This window comes from Clupea harengus, chromosome 23 (assembly GCF_900700415.2).
Source record: "Clupea harengus chromosome 23, Ch_v2.0.2, whole genome shotgun sequence".
NCBI lineage: Eukaryota > Metazoa > Chordata > Actinopteri > Clupeiformes > Clupeidae > Clupea > Clupea harengus.
The window spans coordinates 1,178,210-1,200,315 of NC_045174.1; the positions used below are offsets into that span (position 1 = coordinate 1,178,210).

Here is a 22,106-nt window from a genome sequence, read left to right on the forward strand (position 1 = left end):
CACGCGATCTCTGGAAAACGCAGGATTTACGAGCCCGGGCACATTGCCAGGCCCGCGAGCCGAGTGTAGGTACGCGATATAGGGCCCTGGCTGTCGACAGCTCAGGCGCGTAATTAATAACCCTAATAAATCATGGAATAATCAGACATGGTCCAAGTTAGGCCTGAGGACTGCTTCGGACACGAAATGAAACTGCAGAAGATTTCTGCGCGGAATGCTTTGAATAATGTGTGAATGGATGTGACGGTAGACTCCTGACCGACACTCCTTTGAGTTAAACAGAGGTCATCGTCCACCAGGCTAAAGAGACTTAAATTGCTGTCAAAGCTTTTGTGCTACATGGGTGGGCCGCTAAAGCTACAGCACGGGCTACAGAGAGGGTATTACTGTTATTTGGTCATTTCAGTTTAATTGGGGGCGAAGCTGCAGAGGCACACACTGCGTTTCTATCTTTTCTTATTCATCTTCTTCTTCCTCTGGCTAAGGTGTCTATGGCAGCCCTACAACCGTATGGTTAAAAAGTTGTGAAGTTTGACACACTGATTGAAGTCATGTCTTCTCAAAGCTTCATGTCTGAGCCTCGGGCACTCTAGCGCCACCAATGGGTCGAAGTTGGAGGTGCTTTCATGTACATACATATTGATCCATATGCCTAATTTTCAAAAATGAGGTACCATTGGATTCCTTGGATACCAAAGCACAATGTGACGTATGCATCCTGGATTTTATGAAAATGTTTTCAGCAAAATTGCTACAGGTTCAGACCTAACTTCACAAATGTTATCATATGGATTTTTGAAAGCCTTCGTCAGCCACAGCCAATCCAAATCGGCAGTGAAGCCGCCAAATAGGAAATTAGGTCATCTTTCAGCAAAGCTTTGATTTATCAAAACCAAACTTGGTACACGGTACATATTTGGGACCACATTTTAGGAGGCTCAAAAAAAGTTGTAATCACTTGACCACCCAATGTATATCCACCTTGACCAAAGTTTGAATCACTTGACCACAACAAAAATGTGTTTTGGTTAATAACTGTCAATGTGTTTGCCTTTGTATTGTCACTGTATTTTCATTTACAGCCTATTGAATTAGGCAGCAAAGCCCCCCCAAACAGGAGGTGAGCTTATACAGTGGGGAAAATAAGTATTTGAACCCCTGCCGATTTCGCAAGTTTGACCACTTGCAAAGAAATGTGTGATCTATAATTGTAATAGTAGGTGTATTTTAACAGTAAGAAACAGAATATCAACAAAAAAATCCAGAAAACTGCATTTTATAACATTTATGACTTAATTTGCATTTGATGCAGAAAATAAGTATTTGAACCCCTAGCAAAACATGACTTAGTACTTGGTGGAATAACCCTTGTTGGCAAGCACAGACGTCAGACTTTTCTTGTAGTTGGTCACCAGGTTTACACACATCTCAGGAGGGATTTTGGTCCACTCCTCTTTGCAGGTCCTCTCCAAATCCTTAAGGTTGCGTTTTCAATGGGAGGGAATGAGGGAATGAGGTTCAAGCCCAATATTCCACGTTACATGGCCCCATCCATAGTCCCCTCGATGCAGTGGAGTCGTCCTGTACCCTTGGCAGAGAAACAGCCCCAAAGCATAATGTTTCCACCTCCATGCTTGACGGTGGGGATGGTGTCATATTCAGCATTCTTCCCCCTCCAAACGCGGCAAGTCGAGTTGATGCCAAAGAGCTTGATTTTTGGGAGACCACATCCTGTCTCCCAATCCTCCTTAGAATCATTTAAGTGTTCATTGGCAAACTTCAGACGGCCCTGTACATGTGCTTCCCTGAGCAGGGGGACCTTGCGAGTGCTGCAGTACTTCAAACCATTACGGCGTAGTGTGTTGCCAATGGTTTTTTTTGGTGACTGTGGTCCCAGCTGCCTTGAGATCATTCACAAGCTCCCCCTGTGTAGTTCTGGGGTTATTCTGCACCTTTCGAATGATCACCGATACCGCACGAGGGGATATCTTGCATGGAGCCCCAGACCTAGAGCAATTGACAGTTGTTTGGTGTTGCTTCCATTAACGAATAATCGCACCAATAGTTGTCTGCTTCTCACCAAGCTGCTTGCCGATGGTTTTGTAACCCATTCAAGCCTTGTGCAGGTCTACAATCTTATCTCTGACGTCCTTGGTCAACTCTTTGGTCTTGCCCATGGTGGTGAGGTTGAAGGTGTGAAGTATGATTCTTTGGACAGGTTTCTTTTATACACGTCACCAGTTGAGATCAGGTGTACCTTGTTAGGCCTAATGAGGACTAATCTGTGTGCTTCTTGGGCACATAACTGGTCATTGGGAGCCAGAATTCTTGCTGTTTGCTTGGGGGTTCAAATACTTATTTTCTGCATCAAATACAAATAAAGTCATAAATGTTATAAAATGCAGTTTTCTGGATTTGTTTGTTGATATTCTATTTCTCACTGTTAAAATACACCTACTATTACAATTATAGATCACACATTTCTTTGCAAGTGGCCAAACTTGCGAAATCGGCAGGGGTTCAAATACTTTTTTTCCCCCACTGTATCTCGGCCAATTGACATGAAACTTGCTGTGAGTGTTCACAGCCATGCCCTTGTCTGATATAATGACTTCAGGTTTCCATGGCAACTCTGCCTCGCTTGGCCCCCCTCATCGCTGCCTGCAGCTATATTTTGAAATGTGTGACTAAATAATCCCCACACTATATTACACACACACACACACACACACACACACACACACACACACACACACACACACACACACACACACACACACACACACACACACACACACACACACACACACACACAGCAAAGATTGCAAGGGTAAAGGCCACACATCCGGCCCTTGCTACTGAAGCAGATTGACCCCCAGGTCTGTATTCATAGCAGTATGTCGAAGCATATCCAGATTAGCACACGATGGGAACGGTACATGAAGATGTCACACTTCAATACCATAATCCCCCGTCATGCTGTCGCCTCTTTTCATTCCCCTGTCAGAATGTGTCAATAAACTCCAGATATATTCCTGACCATGATGGAGCCTCACCAGCACATTGGAGTTTTTGTTGTGCAGTGTAATAAATGTTGCATCGGGAGTCTAGACAGACAGATGTGGCATCAGTTGATCCTCGCATTTTTAAGAGGCACTGCTGCATGTCAACATTACTCAATGAGACCGGAACTGCTAGACTGAAAAAGCATCTCAGCAGGAATGAGCAAGTACGTGTTTTACATATGCATACATATGTTTGACCGAACTACTGTATGCATTAAAGCGCAAAGACAGAATCATTTCCCCACTGTCTTTTGTTACCTGCATCAATCACCCTTTTCAGTGGAAGTGCCATCAGGACTGACATGCAGTCTGCTGTGTGCTTGAACTGTACGTAACATCAGCCCATCATGTAGTTCTGAGAGCTTTTGATAGAGCCACAGGATTGAGCAATCAGATCTATTTTAACCGACCTCCCCGCCACACACACACACACACACACACACACACACACACACACACACACACACACACACACACACACACACACACACACTTTGAAATCACTTCTTTGATTTAGAAACAAAAAAACTCATGTAGGCATACATGTCTGATCTGATTTGTACAGCCTAGGCAGTTTCACATTCAATATGACATGTGCATTTAGGTTGCATAATGACAGTAAAACTGAATTTTAAACCTGACGGGTTAATCTAACATCATCTGAGAAATGATATAATAACCCTATTCTTGTGGGATCAGGTGAGATTCTTATGGTAAACATAGATCATACAACAAAAATCACCACTGCCTATAACCTAGTAATACATCTTGGTGATATACCTGTGCAAAGACCAAAATCATACTCTGGAATCTGGTGATCAGTATTTTAGTATTATTTAAAAATCTATGGTAATCCAAACAGATTTTACTGAACAAGTAAATTCAGGAGTCAAAGAGGAGTCAGGGGGTAACAAAACACAATAAATGACTACTGCTTTCAGTACTTGTTTATTGTTGCACTTGTGAATGGGAAATCATATCAACAGATCAAAGTTAAAAACCTTTAGTTATTTTGAGAGCCTCTCCTGATAATATCCTTAGTGGTAGTCGCAGGCGGTCTGAATCTCTGAATCTCACTGCAACATGGATTTCAGACTGGTCTTTCTTGATCCTCACACTCTCTGCTTGGCCTTGGGATCAGCACAGCTCGATCCTCTCTTACCTGAAACACAAGTCCACACAGAGTCAACACGCTTTCAATGACTCATACTCCTTCCATACAATTGGACAAACCTCTCCTCCACCACAACAGCAATTCAATTTAAACAAACAATCTCATTTGTTGTGTGGACTTAATTTAGTAGGGTATCGTGAAGGCGCGCGTGACTTGGGTGTGTGTCAAGTTTGCCTATGGCGTGACGAACACGAGCAGCTTTATTTGCCGAGCGCCTTACACAGAAGTGATGCATTGCTCTGAGCTCTGTCTGGCATTTTATCTCCACTGTATATGACATGTTCACTCCTTCTCGCAGAGCTTAAATCATACAAAAGCAATTTTCTAAATAGAATCATGGCTTCCCATCCATGGTCTCCAGGGTGATTTATTCCCAGTATATCTTAGTTATCCCCATAAATTAAAACATTCGTAAAAAAAAACACAAAAAAAAACGGTTCAAGTCAATAACTTTTTAACTGTAATGGGCACGTTATAACAGATCACCAAGGTGTCCTTTCCTGACTACCTTACAAATCCCTGCCTTAAAAATTAATGATCACATTCATACATCACACACATACATCAATTGTTTTTACAACCGCAGAGGTCCACAACCGCAACAGACAATTTGTATCCCCCGTCGGTCTCTGGGTGCAAGATTATCAAGCAGTCGCTCGTTTCTCGCCAATCAATATTTAGACTGGCCAAAGAATAAACTGCTGGAGATGGAACATTTCCTGCACTTTCCCTGCCTGCCAGCGCATCCTGGGCCTCCAGCGTCCTCCACACTGACAGGAGTCACACGGTTTTGTGCTTTGCTCCTCTCCGGATGGATGCCACAGTAAACAGGCTTCGACAGCCTTACAGCTCTCTGCTGAACGGAATGCTAAACAGCTGGCTGTCTTGTCTCTCTGTAAGCCCCCCCCCCCCCCGCTCTCTCCCCTTATCCGGCCTGCATTAGCCCCGTTAGCCGCACGCGCTAGCAGGATCCCTGAGCGGGAACTTTTTCCTCTCGGCTGCGTCATTGGCAGCGATGCTTTCAAAAGGTTCAGGCTCTGTTCCTTGGTGTCCTAGGTGGGATGAGAATGCTACGTGCGTGGGTTTTAAATTGCTAGCGCTTTCTTGTGTGAAGAGGGTCGTCTATACTGTCTGGTCATTTGGAACTAGACAACATGACTTCCCTCCGCTGGCTCAGCTTCACAAAGAGTACTCTTGACTTTCCAAGGCTCATTTAAAAGGTCGTCGTGAAGAAATGTGACAGGCTGCCACAATAACGATGCTCTCTGCACGGTTGAGATCAGTCATTCACCGTTCCGGGCAAGACACTTCTGTAGACGTTATCTTCAAACTCCCTGTGACCCTGAGGGAGGGCTGAAGTAGAATGAACAGTTTCTATATGTTTCCATTAGAAATTTACAATTCTGAAGTTTACTTTGGCATACTGGACTTGAGTGCTATGTGCTGGCCAGTACACAATGACTGAGCCCTGGATGCCATATTTTCTGAAAGGTTCGTTAGATCATATTCAAATAAGTAGAGAGGCATGCTGGCCATCTGCTTTAGTGCTGATTACATCTTTAATCTTTCCACACGCTGGGCATAGCATGTCATTATGGCATCAAGGTCATCATTGGTGGTGTTAAGAGCTCTTGCCGACCTTTAACCAACGACAAGCTCACGTTCCGATCCACTGAGATGTTTGCTCTGCTCGGTTTAACTGCTGTAAGGCAGATCTTTTAAATAGATGTAGATTAATGACCCTGAAATCATTAGTGCTGAAGAGGTAGGACATTTCCTTCATAAAAAAAGTAATTAACAGTCTGATGGCCTTTATATGCTTTACCCATTTTAAATCATGCAATACATTTGAAGACAGGGACAAGTGTCTGTCAACCTGACCACCTTTCTTTTGACTTTTTAACTAATAAAATAAATCAATGAGAGGTCTGTGATTCAAATATAATTTAAGACTGCCGGTGAAAGCTCCAGCCCCTGTAATTATTTAGATCACATGACCCATTTTAGGCCAAATGTCTAGACAGGGCTCCAATTTGCCTTTTCATTTTTTTATTCCATCATTAAAAAGAACAGCAGTTAAAATGATCAACCACCAAAACCATTAAAGCAGTTTGGTTTAGTTACCTAGTGTTCATACATCACAGTAAGTTGGACAGATTCAAAAAGAAAGTCTGGGAGTCAGCATCTATATTTGTATAACAGGTTTTGGGACCTATACACAAACTAAATGTATCTGCTCTATGGGTATGGGGGTGGGGGTGTTACTGTTCCTTAAGAGTTCCTCATGCATCTAATGTAACTATCAGTGAATTCTGGGATTTGGAGTGAAAACGTACTTTTCTCTAATACTGTACTACAGAACAATATTGTTTTTTTCTGGGACGGTTGATAGAACCCTGGCCATGTGTATAACATGCTCTAGAAGCTGCTTGCGGGCCTCTCTGTGGTGTAAATATATGCCTCTATAGCTGCATGTTAAACAAGGTAAACACATAGCAGGGTAGCTCCAGCTTTAGCACACACTGCCAATAAACAACCTCAGCATCACCATGACATTGCGTACTCTAACTCTAAAGATCTTTACAAGGGACAGGACATTGCATTTATGCACGTTGGCCCTATGGTCCGTGTTAAAATATGTTTGCCTTATATACATGACATCAGAATCAAGGTCCGTCTGTATTTGCTTTTATGATGTGTGTAGGAGACACTACATCTTCTCTGAGGGAAAGTGAGCTGCACTGACTTTTTGAAACAGGATTGGGTGCAAGCCAGGAGTCTCTTTTGGGCTGCCTCGGCAGAGAGAGGGATGAGGGGAGGGAGGGCATTGATGTTTTTGAAGACATTTTCTTAGTCCTCAAGTGAGACCCAGACAGCGATACTCGCTCTCTCTGACTGCATTCAGCTCTCGGGGTACTCTGCCTGCTTGCCTGCCTGCAAATCTCTATCCCCCTTTCCCACACACACACACACATTCTCGGTCTCAGCAGATCCTCTGTGGTAGTCCTGCTGGAATAGTGTCCTCTTCACCCAGGGGGGGATTGGATACTCTGCTCCATGAAAATTTATGAGCGCTGCTTTTCAAACGCACTGCTTTTCAAACGCACTGCTTTTTCACGACCCAAGGCGACACTGAGGTGCACCTTTGACCGCTCGCCATCACCCAGCAGTACAGTTCAGGGCTTCGGATGGCTTTGTGTGTCTCACTCTGTGGAGGCTGCCAGAAAATGGGCTGAGTGTCCCTAAAGTAAATAGGACACAGTGTCATTATATGTAGCACTCTAGTCTAACACTTAGACTTCGACTTCTTCTTTAAAGGAACAAGGTTGTGGTTCACAATGTCAATTTATCGCAGTGTGTAAACTGCTGTAAACTTTTGAAGGCTATATTTGGGTTTAATTGGTAGCAATGGGGGAAAAGCTGGCCATTGGCACTCGGTGTTAGCGGGCGATTATTAGCACAGCTAGTAGTCGTCACTGGCCTCTTTTGGAGAATGTTTAAAAGAATGGTAGCATCAATGTGCACATTTTCAGTGATTAAAATAGTTTCGCATTTCTGGACAAGGAATGTAACTTCTGACACATCCAATGTCCAAACCACACTCCTTGAGGAAGTGGGTGGGCGGGCTGGCGGGCGGGCAAAGATGTACCAATGGGCAGATGCCACCCTGCTGTGCAGTCCAATGACGAGGACTGTGAGGAAGACACAGATGTCCACCGAAGCACTCTTCTGCGTGTCTAATGATGGCGCTGCCAGCCCCTGGAAACGCATTTATCAAGCCCTATTGAGAGCATCCTCAGAGCGGCACCACGGTCCACTGGGGTTACTGGTGGTGCTGCTCACTGCGGGGAGTCTTGAGCTGACTAATTAAGGTGGAGGGCAGACTTGCTTATTCCGCCTCCCTCAGAAAGATGCTAGTCGAGCAACAAGCACCGAGAAAGAAAGGAGGGGAAAAATAAAAAAAGCTCTTAACAAGCAGAAAATGTCACCTCAGCTTTTCCACACTGAAGTGGAACAATTACACCTACAGAGAGAGTGTGGAGAGGATCAAATGTTCTGAGAATAAAACAGAAATTGGCGAGTCTTCACGGTATGAGGCAGAGAGTAAATGTACCGTTTGAGCTTAAATGGCAGATTTCTGAAGTTCCTGTGAAGTTTCATAATTTGCAGCAGAGATGGTAAGCTCCTTTGATGGTTCTCAAAATCACACTGATCTTACAACAGGTTAGAAATGGCATAATTTACCCCCTTTTTAATAGATACAAAAAAAAAAAATTGTCTCATGATTAAGTTAGGTAAACGATATTTCTTACATGGATGCCAATACCAACGTATGGATATCCTGTTAATCTCAAGAACTAGAGATATGGTAATTCCAAGAGTATGCACCTCCACATTGACCTGGTTCAGTCCTGGCACAGTCTATGATGAGAGAGAGGTGGTATGGAAGCGCCGCCATTTCAGGGTTGTTGCTGGAAAACCACACCACTACGCATCAATGAAAAGGAGCCATAATGAAAACCACACCACTACGCATAAATTAACAGGAGCCATAATGACAAGCTATTGTCAGCAGTGTCCAGCCATCACGAGCAGGAATAAGCAGTCCTACATGCCACCACATGCAGATTTTTTTGTGCTTTGAAATTTAAAGGCACTGTTCAATATGTCTTCCCCCACTGCTCGACTAGGGGGAAAAACAGCACCATGGCCTAACTGGATGTAATCAACTTGCAAATGAGCCTCTCTATCTCCGCAGTGTTCACCCGTGGACAAATCGACATTTCTGAGTAGAGTCTTGCCAGATACACGCGCGCCCCCCCCCCCCCCCCCCCCCCCAATGTGTATGTGTATGTGTGTGTGTGGGGTGTGTGTGTGTGTGTGGTGTGTGTGTGTGTGTGTGTGTGTGAGGTGTGTGTGGGGGGGGTGTGTGTGTACTTTTTTTTCTGTTGGTTTGGCACTAACAAGGGTATTTTCCCCTGGAGACAGAGAGTATATGGATGATATGCCCTGAGTGAGGGAGTCTCTACCATGCAGGGAAAATGGAGAGGAAGAGGAAGAGGAGGAGGAAGATCAATAGCCCCCTGACTGGAGTTTTCTGAATGCAGCAATTTGCATAGTGCCAGTGCCTATGGTGCACAAGTGCCTGCCCAGGAAAACATGTCACTGATATGCTGAGTGAGTGGGTGAGAAGAAGAGTGAGAGTCTTTCAGTCTTTGAGTGTGTGTGTGTGTGTGTGTGTGTGTATGTGTATGTGTGTGTGTGTGTGGGAGTGTGTGTGTGTGTGTGTGTGTGGGAGTGTGTGTCTGTGTGTGTGTGTGTGTGTGTCCACTGATGCGAGTACTGTGTGACTGTATATGTGACTGTGCACTCATGTGCCTAGTGGAATGGGCCGCTTGTGTGTGTGTGTGTGTGTGTGTGTGAATGTGAATAAAGGCACAGCTCTGAGCTCAGTGTGACTCGTGGCCCACATGCTATTACTATATGGTGTGCATACAAAGCAGCTTTGGACTCTCCTGGCTACTCTCGCTCTCTTTCCCTCACACACACACACACACACACACACACACACACACACACACACACACACACACACACACACACAGACACACAGACACACAGACACACAGACACACACACACACACACACACACATCTTATTTAAATATCACATACTACTCTGTTACAGAACTATATTTTTTTAAATGTTCTGGAAATCCTAGGGAAAAGCTGTAGGCATTTGCTCCTGTTTTTCTCCAATCAGGTCTCTCCATATGGCATATGTGTTCATTCATATGGATCCATACATTAACATCTGCTGGAGCACACCACACACTGCATATGCATCTACCACCATGAATTCATAATTCCATTTATGTACTGCACATATGAAGACCAGTTGGCCTTCTCTGCCACAGTATGTTGGTCTATTCAATACCTAGAATATGATGACCCCTGCTGGCCAGATGCTAGTGTGGCTTCTGAATGGAACACTTCAAATACACTAAAGTAAAATACACACATTCCCCTTTTTTAGCCGTTGGCACCATGCAAAAGCCCTTTATATATATATATATATATATGGATTCTTAATTTGCAGACAGGCTTCCTTAATTGTACCTTGAATTTTGCTTTCCTCTTTAAAAAAGATCCTGAAATATGTGATATAAGGCATGATTCAGGTCTTTTCCTGTGTTCTGTTTCTGTTTCCTGTGTTCCTGCTCAATCTCTTAATCATCCTTTACTGAAAGATGAGGCATAGCCTACTTGGTGTGAACCCTTTTTTGTATATATACAAACAGTACGGTGATGGTGATAAAGTGAAGGACAGAGAAACGCACGCGTTGCTTCCACTAACCATCCAGGATATGCAATGTAATTCTCTGTTCTGGGCAAGAACACCACGTGAAAAGCTTTCCCAACATTGCCATCGCCCATAGACACCAGTTAGCAGATTAGCAAGTGAAAATAGTCTGAAATGCTGCCGTTTTTCCCAACATACGTCTGTCGTCTGACCTTGAGTGGATCCTGTGATCTTCACAGTACACTGTATCAAAGTGCACAGCGAACCCTGAGAACCGTCAGACCGCAAAAGCTGCCCATGAAACCATATCCACGGCGATATAGCGACATTCTGTGACGAGTAATATGATTGGCTAAATGATTGCTGGTACGGGCAGGTCTTAAGACGCCCCCATAAGCCATTGCGATGTTTTAGTGCATTGAGAAGATTCCGCTCAGAAATGACTGTAGCCTATAAATGAGCTATTTGGTGTACAAGTCACATCCACTTTGTAGACTTTTGTGTAGGTATTCTGTTATTTAGGAATGCAATGCATGCAATAAATAAATGGACTTGGTGAACTGAGTGAACCAGTTCTTAAGATGTAGAGCTCGTTCTTAAGATGTAGACCAAGTTCTTAAGATATACAAACTGAGCACAAACTGTTGTGGATCCTCCCTTGAATGTTTCATATCAAAGAAGACAAGACACAAGTTTGTAGTGGTAACTACATATATTTTCACTGACCTGTGTATATTTTGGGAATGGGTCATGATTTTTGAATAGCTAAATTATATTTAAATCATTTATGCGACTATCGTCTTGTCCTAAATATATATTTTCCCTTGTTTTTATCGGCGCCTGCTAGTAAATAACACGTTACCACCGCCAAAAGATGGCGGTAATGCTCCTAAAAGTAGGCCAACTCTGCGTTCCTATCAGGCGATACAGGTGAAACTCGCAAAACCACTAGTACAAGCGTCAAAAAGTTGTGTGGAACTCCTTCAACTAACATTAACAAAAAGGAGGTGCAGTGCAAACTCTGCCAGGTAAAGTGTGAACAGGTCTCATTGTGTGTGTGTGTGTGTGTGTGTGTGTGTGTGTTTGTTTGTTTAAGGAGGCCCTAAAATTCAGCCACGGGTACGCCTCAATTGATCCCCAATAATGACAGTTAGCCATTCTGAAGCTTCTAGTTATGACATCAGTTTCAGGAAGCTTCCATGCTGTTTAAAGAGACAGTGAACTTGGTGTATGTAAACTTTTGACCCACTGGAATTCTGATATTGTGAATTAAAAGAAAAATAAATCTCTGTGTAAAGAAATCAAGTCATTACTTTTGTAGATACCCTAACACATGCCAAGAGACATTTACAGAAACATTAAGTCTCTGAAGAGATGATTTTTAGGGTTGTTGTAAAGCAACCAGCCAACAATATCTGATAAAAAAGTTGCATTTCTCAAAATCAGCCCAGCAACAAAAGAACGTCTTGGGTTCAAAGTGATCACAATCACACGCAGATGATGTTAAATGGCTTCACATAAACATTAACCAATCTTGAGAGATAATGGGACATCAATGGGGCAACATTCTGAGGAGCCGTATAATAAACAAATATATAAATATTTGCGAATGATTTATGAACAAACTTGAGTAGAGGGAGATTCGTGTGAACAATAAACTAGCCCTGTGTCACAAATCATAGATGTGTTAGCCTTTTGGTAATTACTAATACTGGCCGTTTCTTTAAATACAACTGAAGAGCTGGCTTCATGATCTCTGTGCTTGAATGTCCGACTTCAGTCTATGAACTCTTGCAAAAGGTTTTTTACATTGTCTGGGCCATATTTTTACCCCCAGGACTTTGACCACGTGCCCCTCTGCAGGTGCCTTTAACGGTGTTAGCTGACCAACTATAGCCTGTTGTTTATGGGGGACTTTTAAGGGCGGCAAATTCTGACAGGGTAAAATAGCACCAAGCATGTTAACATTAAGTACAATTTTCCAAGATATATGAAAGATGAATTTATCTGTGGTCATAACAACAACCCAAATCACATGGTGGGCGGGTGGCTTCCACAATGGAGGAGAAGACCAGCTGTTTTAAGATGGACATTTCCCTCAGTAACGTGTGAATTATGTGTAGATCAGCCAAAGGCCAAATAGTTTCCCTCCACTTCCTCCTAACTAAATTAGCATTTGGCTTCATCCAGCATCCCAGACTGCTCCAAACACACAGGCCAGGTTCAACTGAGCACTGAAAGATAATAAAACACTACAAAACACAAGTACCACTCAGGAAGTGCTAGGCTAGGCCTGTAAGTAGCCTAGTATTCCAGGCCGCTGATGAAACAAAACTGTGTGTGTTCCTGTGGCCAAACTGGTAGAGCAACCGGTAGAGCAAGGACCTCTCAGCAATGTAAATACAGTCCATGCACGGTAACGGTGTTAGCACATACAAAGGCAAACTGATCAGGGGAGGTTTCCTACCATTTGGGGACTCCAGGCTTTTGGGTGCTACTTCAGGAGAAGGTGACCTCACCAGCTGAGGAGTAGTAACCAGTAGAGTCGGAAGAGAACCTCTGGGATATCTGCACAGTGTTCAGCTCGAACTCGCCAAAATGATATGCACCAAAGTTCTAGCAATAGTAACAGACGAAGAGAAAAAAAACAGAGAGAGAGAGAGAGAGAGAGAGAGAGAGAGAGAGAGAGAGAGAGATATTGAGTGTGACACTGTGACTCATTCTTCAGTCAAGGTAAATGTATAATCGATCAGCTGTATATCTCCTGAGTATAAACTCACGGTATATACCAGCTTGCTGACATAAAAATTGAAGGTGTTGTATATTATTTTCAGTGTTGGAGATAAAAGATAAATATAGATTTAGGTAAAATAAAGATAAAGATACCAGATACAATTCTGCACTGTGAACAATAACATATACATTTTGAAGGTGTAAAGCAAATATACTTTTCAGGTCAGTAGACCCATGCATTTCATGCATCCCTGTCTTGCCTGGAAACACAATTCTAGATTACACTAGATTAAATGCACATGAAAAACACTGCTTTAATGATACCTTTTGCAGTATAATGAATCAGGAAGCATATTTACATTTTGTAAACAAAACCTGTATACAGAACCTTTCACCTTTTAAGGATACTGAGGTGAGAAAAAAAATAAGTAGTTGATGTTTCGCAACAAAGCAGTCATCCTTTAAAAAAACAACTTGTAGTACTTCAAAATGACCTCTAGGAGGCAGCAGCAACAACATTAAAGTTAATATTCCATTGAAAACTCAACTACCTCAGTGTAAAGTTATAGATCCAGAATGTCTTCCTATTTCAATTTTGAGCTGAATTAGTGACTCCACCAAACACTAAACAACAAAGAAAAGCCTTTTCAGACTTGAACTCTAGTAAAAAAAATGTTTTGGAGTTCCTGAATACTCAGAATGCTACCCTGATCTCATCTCTAATTTCATTTGTTCTAACCTGCAATATGTTTCTTGCGTCAAATGCCTCGCGGCCTTTGGTATTTTGTTTTCCATGGCTGCCCTTGTCTTCAGCTGAAAAACAGAAGACAAACAGATTTAACAGCACTGACGAACACGTACACGCACACACACATTCACACACGAGTGAGCAAAACGCACGCAAACACACACCTAAAAATCACACGAAACCTCCTCTATTTCGCAACTCCACTGAAGAAAGTGAATACAATTATAAAACCAACCATGTTTACACTCAAACCTGGACTAATCCAAAGGAATTTTTTTTCAGGGAAGTGGGCCAGGGGTTCAGCTTGTCCAAAACAGGCAAAGCTGTATATTGAAACACAACACAACACCACAGAGGCCATCCTGGACCGGTAAACAGCATCGCACGGTAGAGCTTTTTGTTGCTCGGAGAACGGCCCAAGCCCCCTCTTGGTTCTGGACGGGCACTTGGACGGGCTCCATGTCCAAGCTCAAAGAGCAACATTGCCCTTATTACGTCGGTGCTCTGGCTGGGGAAACTCGTCAACAAGGCGTCTGATTCGGCCGACTGTTGCGCCCGGCGCGGCATGACTGCTCAGAGGGGTTCTGTGGTCATTAGCACTGGCGGCTGCTGCTTGATGCGCTTGATAAATGACAACATTGAAGGACTGGGGACAACAGAGGGACTGTGACATCAAGATGCTTTTGTCGACGAAGACTTAAAAAATAAACAAATAAATAAACACAAAACACTGAAAAGGGGGAGAGCAGCTGTTTCATTTGGCACTTCACCGCAGGGAGCCATCTGCTTAGCAGGAGGGCTGATTTTTACTGCAGGTTTTGGGCACTGTGCTAAAAATGGACATCTGGACAGCAACTGTGATAAATAAACACACTGTATAGGGACTAACTTTGTTGGGTCTTTAAGTGAAAATGTCAATGCAGCCAAAGAAAGATACCGCTGCACCGTGGAGGACAAGAAATACATCACTTTATTGCTTGAACCCCAAAAGGCTATATATGCTAAAGCCAGATCTGCACTTAATGCACCTCACTAACGCCAAGACTTACAGAGGTAAAACAGCCCAACCACACCAAATTAACCTACAAAAAAGGTAACATTTTGCCTTACAGCATATCATTGTCAGTTGTCTTTTCCAATTCCCTCATAGCTGCGCTCAAGACAAACAGACGGAGGCACTAATAATCTCCAGTCCCTTCTGGAACTTCAGCTTCACCTGAGTGGTCCTTCCTGAACAGGGTGTTCATGACTGTGCCGTGGAGTTTCACGCGCTCCCATTCCCTCACCATCAGTCCCACGGCCACAAAGTGCTCCACCAGCCTGTCGGCAATCACCTGCAACCTGCACAATACAAGACTTATTGCATATAAATAATACACTTCATAAAGGGCTGAAGTGGTATTACCCATGCAATTAAGGGGTTACAGTGTAAACATACAGTACCAGTCAAATGTTTGGACACACCTTAAATTTTGTTGAGAAGTGTTTTCTTTACTTTTATTATTTTCTACATTGTAGATTAATACTGAATACATTTCAACTACAAAAGAACACATATGGAATTATGTACTAAACAAAAAAAGTGTTATCTACCATGTAGAAAATAACAAAAGTAGAGAAAAAAACTTCTCAAAAAATCAGAAGGTGTGTCTAAACTTTTGACTGGTACTGTACACTCACTAAGTAACACTCACTGAGTAACATGTCAGGCAAACATTGTTGTTGGGTACTGAAATAAATATGTCCATTCACATATCAGAACGTCTATGACTGAAAGACACTGTTAACACCGTATGAGAAAGTATACCTCTGGAATACATTAACATCTAATGGTCATCACCTCATCACATTATAAAATAACTGGCCTCAGGGTGAGTGACAAAACCTACCAGTTCACAATAAAGACACTGTGGTTATGTTGAAACTTCCCTAGAGGGAGCCCACTCTTAATAGTGATCTTACAATAAACAGTTTAATTGGGTATCCTACGAGATCCATTACACTAATCAAATTACCCACACTTACGCGTCAGAGCCGCCTTTGACTTGAACTTTGGCGTAGAGGACATCCACCATGGAGGGGTCATCATTCATGTACTCGATACCGGACACAACCAGCGGGAGGGGCTTTCCTTCCGTCAGATCCCTGTAATTAAGAATAACCGGATTTAGGGCATAACTATCAAATCCATCAAGAGTAATACAATTAAGAGAAGTTAAAGCCATGCACAGCTGGCTGAATAAAACCTGATTTTGTTAACTATTAAGACAGCATGCAACAGCATGATGTACAATTAAGCACAATGTATGTATGGCACCAAACCAAGAAAACAAAAAAAAGTACATAGCCAAAAAGAAAAAGAAAACAATCTTTTGTATACGTCATGAAAGCAAGATGAAATCAGCCATGGCGTAAATGACCCACCTGATAAAGTCCTGACACTGCTGTAGCAGCTCAGATGCCCGCTGCACTTCTGCCTCGCTGAGCAGTGCCAACGTGCCCACTGTCAGATGCAACTTGGCAGGGTTCTGGAAGATGCTAGCATCCACGCCAACATCCTAATCAGGCCATGCCGACAGAACACAGCCGACACCTAAATGATTAATCCACTCACAAAACACAACGTGTGGGTCGATGTTCTGTGGAATAACTACAACCTCTACCAAGTAGCATACTAGTCTATATACCGGTGGTCTCAATCCTGCTCATGGCCCCCTACCTCTGCAGGATTTCGATCTTTCCATGCTCTGAACTTATCAGTGGTACTTTTGATTAGCTGAAGAAACGTTTGCTGATCAAGATCATTATTGTGCTTAGAGCAGGGGAAAGAATGATGATGTGTTCTGCGAGCTAGAGCAAGACTACTAACTCCTGTATTACAATGCTAGTCACTAAAACACAGGGTAGCCCAGTCCTCAGAATAGAGATACTTCCTGCAGAGTTGACTAAAAACATTTTCATATCACACTGCCCCTCAGAATCACTTCAAATGTCTTAGGAGAAGGTTGTGTTAAACCAGGGCTGCTTAAAGCATTAAAAGGGTACGATTTTAGATCTGAAGAAACGGGACTGGTTAACCCTGGACCAGAATCAAAGCAAAACTGTATGAATTAAACCGCTCCCAGCACTTCAAAGTGGCCTGCAGACAATTGAGTCTTAATCTCCACCCACTTCCCACAAAGAGCAAATGGCCCCAAATAAAACCTCTCCCATTACCTGTGAGCACTGCTTCAAGACCTCCTCCTTAAACCTCAGGAAGCCTTCCTGAATGTTCGGGTGGTTCAAAGCGAGCGACAGGAAGTGGGTGAAAGGCTGCTTCCTCCGAAAGCTCTCAACGAGGAGTTCGAGCCGCGTGACTGCCGACGCCACAGACGCCTTCTGCGCTGCAGTGATCACTGCGCGAAACGAACACAGACACACACGTGCATCCGTTACCACACGTGCAACAGGACGAGGAACATCACCATGCGTGCTTATACTGCGAGATCATAGATAACACTGCACGGTGGTACATGACAGGTTGACAGGTTGACAGTTTTATCGGATCAAAGATCACTGCATCGGAGTGTTCTATTAATACCAGTTCCTGCCATTCAAAGGGAAATCCTGTATCGAACATTGGGCACCAAGTGTTGGCCAGGTGCTTGACAGTTCAAGAACCGAGTAAACTGTGAATGTTCCAGTGCCAACAAGACAATGTGAGGTTCTGATATAAATAAATGGAAGGTTTACAACTGGTGTTCACATTCATGGCAGAAAACAGGTGTGGAATGCAGATTATTTTCATTGAATTGCTTGGATCACATCTGAAGGCCAAAACAAAGCTAAAGATGTAATCTAAACAATCCGTGATTGTATGCATGCATGCATCAATGTATTTCCTGAATGTCTTTGCCTAAACCATTCTATTTCCTAGAACAGGCTAAATTAAACAAGGAAGATAAACAGCTGTTGCTAGATGGCCATACTGACTGAAGAGTCTCTTACTCAAACTTTTCTCATCATTTCAAAACAAGGGGTACAGCTGGCAGCTCTAAATAGCTGAAGCGCTTAAGATATCCTGGTATTTGGTTAACGCCCACTGAATAAACAGGCCCACTGATGTGGCACTGCAGGCAATACAGGTCCTACAAAAACAAATAAAATTAGCACTCCTACATGTGTTAGTTTTGATTGGAGAATGAATTTACTCAAGTGCAGTGTTCCTAAAGTGTTCTCTGCCAAAACCATAAACACACTTCAGGTCAAAACGGCACCATTTGAAATGTTGTTCAATTAGTTCATCGCAAAGACTTTTACACCCTACTGAGTATTTAATGTTGAACACCATGCTATAATGAAAAAGGTGTTTTTTGTCCCTGGATTTACCTCAGGAATTTAAACAAGCTATGGATTTACATATGAGATTTGGCTGTTCTATCCTTTCTCCCCTTTATTTTTTTGTGGCCAAGTTGTGAAGCCAGTTATTACAGATGAAATGCATGCGGGAGGCAAAAGGGAGGTAATACTATGTGGCATTCTCATTTGGGGAAAGATTCTAGGTGCGGACAATGTAGTTGAATACTTGAGAGGAGACACTGAACAGACTGATAAATGAATGGACAACAGTGCCTCACCTATTGCTCCCTCCACCCCTTGCTTGGGGATGTTAATTGATGTCTTTGTATCTGATTCCAATCGTTTCTTTGTCTCTCCTTTCTTCCCAATGATGTATCTGCAAGACATCACACAGAAATGTCACCTTTCCACACAAAGTATTTCCTTGGTATGCAAGTTCATTCAAATGTACCACAAACACGGCCATTACTGTGATTAGAAAGACCAATAGGCCTCATGAAAACATTGGGTTGTACCAACTTGTGAAGGACACTTGGGATGTCAAGGGCACAGCAGAAGCCTTTCTCTGTTTGTTCTATGGCATGGAGATCGCAGGGTTCATCCGCGCATTGATCACTTGCTGTGAACAACAAAGTGATACACTGAACTGAATACACAGATAAGGTAAAATCACTCGAGATGAATACTATAAAAAAGTATCCAAAATCTACAACAATGAACACGTTACCTGTTCCATAATACGAATAATCATCCTCTTCGTCATCATAACATTCCTCCTTCACAGCCGTTTTTCTGTATATCCTTCCTTTAATATTTACAAGAACTGGACGTAACACCTCCATATTTACCGGAAAACCTATAGTGATAGATAGCATCATCTCCGTTTAATATACAATCTGACTAAAACGTCAAACATGCTGTCTGCTCTGTTACTGTAATTGGCTACTGAATGCAAGGTAGACTACTAACTTAATTTGACTGGCTAGCTAGTTCATATCGCTTGGTCTATTCCTAAAACAGCTGCCTGCTCTAAAGTTTTTTTTATTTAGGCAAGTGTCAAGAGCTGAAGCTCTGAAATGAAGCCCTGAAATTAGCTGAAGTCTAGAAAAAGCCCCCGTGACAACATTTCGTCAGAAAAGTTAGCAAGCTAGCTGGCCTGCCAGCCTAAGAACTTTGGCTGGAGCGCTTGCTACGGTGGCTGATTGCTTACCTTACCCAAAGCCATACAGGAATCAATAACCTTACAGTAATGTTGTAGCACTTTATGAAAATTGATTCATTGCAGAAAACCATAAATATTAGCCTGAGGCTGCCCTACTACACCGCTGGTTAGCCAGCTGTCTTTCTTATACTATATGCGATGCGATGTTCCTCCGCAACTTTAGGTGGCGACAGTACAATTACCAGCTCAATGTTCCTTTTAATGAAATAAACAAGCAATAACCGACACATTGAGCCTCAGGTAAAGAATCAGTTAACGTTTGCAATACATAATATGAGTGTGTGTTATGCTTTTGGTGTATTTGTCCTTGGACTTGATGTATGTAAATTGTCGGAGAAAATTTCACACGTCGAACTGTGCTTGCTTGCAGGGTGGTACCTAATATTAGCGTTACCCGAATAAGCTTATTACTGAGCTGGCGTCAACCTGCGCTTAGCAAAACCCGTTGACGTCGGCAGGTAATGTTTGTTACCTAAGTAAATGTACACAATGTTTGATTGTTATTAGCAGTCTGTCTTAACCAAAATTGTCTAATCTTTCTGAGACTGCTGGCTGCCTACGTAATGCTTGTGAAACATTGTTAGCCATTCCATGCTAACGCTAACATCAGTTGGTTTGCGTTATACGCTAAAGAACGCACTGTTTATTTTCTGCTCATTGTTATGTCATTAGACTCGGCTTCTGGACCAGGATGGCTGCGTCCTCGTCCTCTTCCTCTGCCGGAGGGGTTAGTGGAAGCTCTGTCACCGGATCTAGCTTCAGTGCCTCGGAGCTCATCCCTCCCCGTAAAGTCCTCTACACGTACCCCAAAGGAGCTGGCGAGATGATGGAAGGTAGCCTAGTAGTACACAGTATCTCTGGTTCAAAGTGTCGTGACGTGGGGATAAATGAACAACTGAGGCTACCAAAATCTTTATAAGCTATGAGGTTACTCAATTAGGACCCCTTCATAATGTGCATTGAACTAAAAATTGGCACCACCATTCACACAAGTCTTATGTAAAACGTTGGCATTTGAAAGCAACTTGTTCCAGTCATTCACCATAATAGCCGTGCCAGCCCTTTGACGTGAGTCTGCATTAGGCTTAGTTCCAATCACTCTTCTGGAGGACGTGCATTTTGACCAGTTTACTGGTCCGCAGTTTGTAGGCCTCCTGCCAGCCCCCAACGCTATGCGTGATGGAGGTCGATTCTGGCTGTTTGCCCAAGCTTTGTTGTGTCACTATCCCCCAATGCGATAATTGTACTCTGGCAAATTCAACTCATGCAAATAAAAGCCTGAAAGAAAAGGCCACATTGTAAAGTCAAACATCACAATGGTCCCTGTAGTTTGTGTCCATTTTATACCATGTTGTTCATATTAGGTTAGTGTTAATGTCTTGATTCATATCTCATTGTGTCCCAGATGGCTCCGATAGATTTTTATGCGAATCTGTATTCAGCTATCAAGTTGCCACAACACTGAAACAAGTGAAGCAAGGTGAGTTGGGCCTCATCAAAGTATTGCATTTTCATTTCTGTTCATTTGCTTGACTGTTGCAAAAGGCACAATACAGATGCTGACCATGACTAGTGAGTGTGTATTCATCCAGTTAAAGCAAACGAGTAAAGCATTTGGGAAGTGAACACTGGACACAATAAGTATTCAGGCTCCTAACATTGTTGGCAATTTTTTACCTCAGACCAACAGGTATCACGGATGGAAAAGTTGGCAAGTTTGGTTGAAGAGCTGGAGGCAGACGAATGGCGGTATAAACCTATTGAACAGCTTTTAGGATTTACAACCTCATGAATAAACGGACTGATGTATCTACTCACCAAAATGAGTGGTTTAGTTTGGCTTTGGAAATGATTATTTTTTTTATAATTATCTGTGTGTCTAGAATGTCAATTGGGTCAGAATTTGTATAGGGTCTAATATTCATATTGCCAAAACCATCATGTTCTAAAATATTTTATAATCCACCTTTTGACGTACTTGTTCAATGTCAGCCTTTCTTTCGCCATGGCAGACAAATCTAGACAGTCATGAATTACCATAAATATTTCTGTAATGACCTTGTTGAATAAAATGACTTTCACTCTGTTTACACTAATGTTGATGTGTCTAGTTCTATCATTTATATAAACTGTTGTTAACTGTCCTCTGAGGTCATTCCCACTTGATCTCCATCTAGTCTCATAAGCTGGTCGGCTTATTGGAAGGACCAATGCATAGCCAGCCACAGACAAGGTTGTTTGGTTGGCATTGCTTCTAACAGCTCATTCCGTGTTCCAGTATCTATCCCTATCTGGGATTGTGACTTCCCAATCTTAGGCTCTGTACTTATGACCTCAGTTGCTCCTTGCAAATCTCCATGGCAACAGTACTGAAGGTAATGACACTCACGTAAAAAGTAACTATAACATTCCAAGTCAAAGAATATCTGTCCTGCCCAGCAGGTCCGGTCCAAAATCTGATTTTGTAGCCCTACTTGGTCATTGTTAGTGAGGCTGAAAATAATGGCAAAACCATTCTCTCA

At 42.7% G+C, this 22,106-nt stretch overlaps 2 protein-coding genes across 3 annotated transcripts; one reads left to right on the forward strand and one right to left on the reverse strand.

Moving 5' to 3' along the window:
• Positions 1-3,997: 3,997 nt before the first annotated feature.
• Positions 3,998-19,727, reverse strand: ascc1 (activating signal cointegrator 1 complex subunit 1). The gene is made up of 11 exons (XM_012831136.3): positions 19,573-19,727; positions 19,090-19,218; positions 18,882-18,981; positions 18,641-18,738; positions 17,241-17,419; positions 16,449-16,582; positions 16,050-16,169; positions 15,241-15,365; positions 14,016-14,089; positions 13,011-13,159; positions 3,998-4,227 (listed from the first exon to the last, which is right to left on the reverse strand). Exons 2-10 carry the CDS (start codon positions 19,202-19,204, stop codon positions 13,043-13,045), a joined length of 1,062 nt encoding a protein of 353 aa, XP_012686590.2. The 5' UTR covers positions 19,205-19,218; positions 19,573-19,727; the 3' UTR covers positions 3,998-4,227; positions 13,011-13,042.
• On the forward strand, positions 19,727-21,680 carry anapc16 (anaphase promoting complex subunit 16). 2 transcript variants are annotated; one of them, XM_031560816.1, is made up of 5 exons: positions 19,731-19,824; positions 19,955-20,042; positions 20,257-20,417; positions 20,990-21,064; positions 21,267-21,680. In XM_031560816.1, the coding sequence occupies exons 3-5, from the start codon at positions 20,276-20,278 to the stop codon at positions 21,374-21,376; spliced, it is 327 nt and encodes a 108-aa protein (XP_031416676.1). In that variant the 5' UTR covers positions 19,731-19,824; positions 19,955-20,042; positions 20,257-20,275; the 3' UTR covers positions 21,377-21,680. The 2 variants fall into 2 exon arrangements, with proteins under 2 accessions (XP_012686555.1, XP_031416676.1); XM_012831101.3 differs by lacking the exon at positions 19,955-20,042 and having other exon boundaries at positions 19,727-19,824.
• The last annotated feature ends 426 nt before the right edge of the window (positions 21,681-22,106 follow it).

Bases quoted from the DNA above. Each gene is read 5' to 3' on its own strand.
- ascc1 (XM_012831136.3), bottom strand. From the start codon at position 19,204: ATGGAGGTGTTACGTCCAGTTCTTGTAAATATTAAAGGAAGGATATAC. The intron at 15,366-16,049 runs GTAAGTGTGGGT...TGTATTGTGCAG, and splicing joins GTCAAAGGCGGCTCTGACGC to GTTGCAGGTGATTGCCGACA. The intron at 14,090-15,240 runs GTGAAGCTGAAG...TCTGTTTTTCAG, and splicing joins GTTCAGGAAGGACCACTCAG to CTGAAGACAAGGGCAGCCAT.
- anapc16 (XM_012831101.3), top strand. From the start codon at position 20,276: ATGGCTGCGTCCTCGTCCTCTTCCTCTGCCGGAGGGGTTAGTGGAAGC. The intron at 20,418-20,989 runs GTAGCCTAGTAG...ATTGTGTCCCAG, and splicing joins AGCTGGCGAGATGATGGAAG to ATGGCTCCGATAGATTTTTA. The intron at 21,065-21,266 runs GTGAGTTGGGCC...TTTTTACCTCAG, and splicing joins ACTGAAACAAGTGAAGCAAG to ACCAACAGGTATCACGGATG.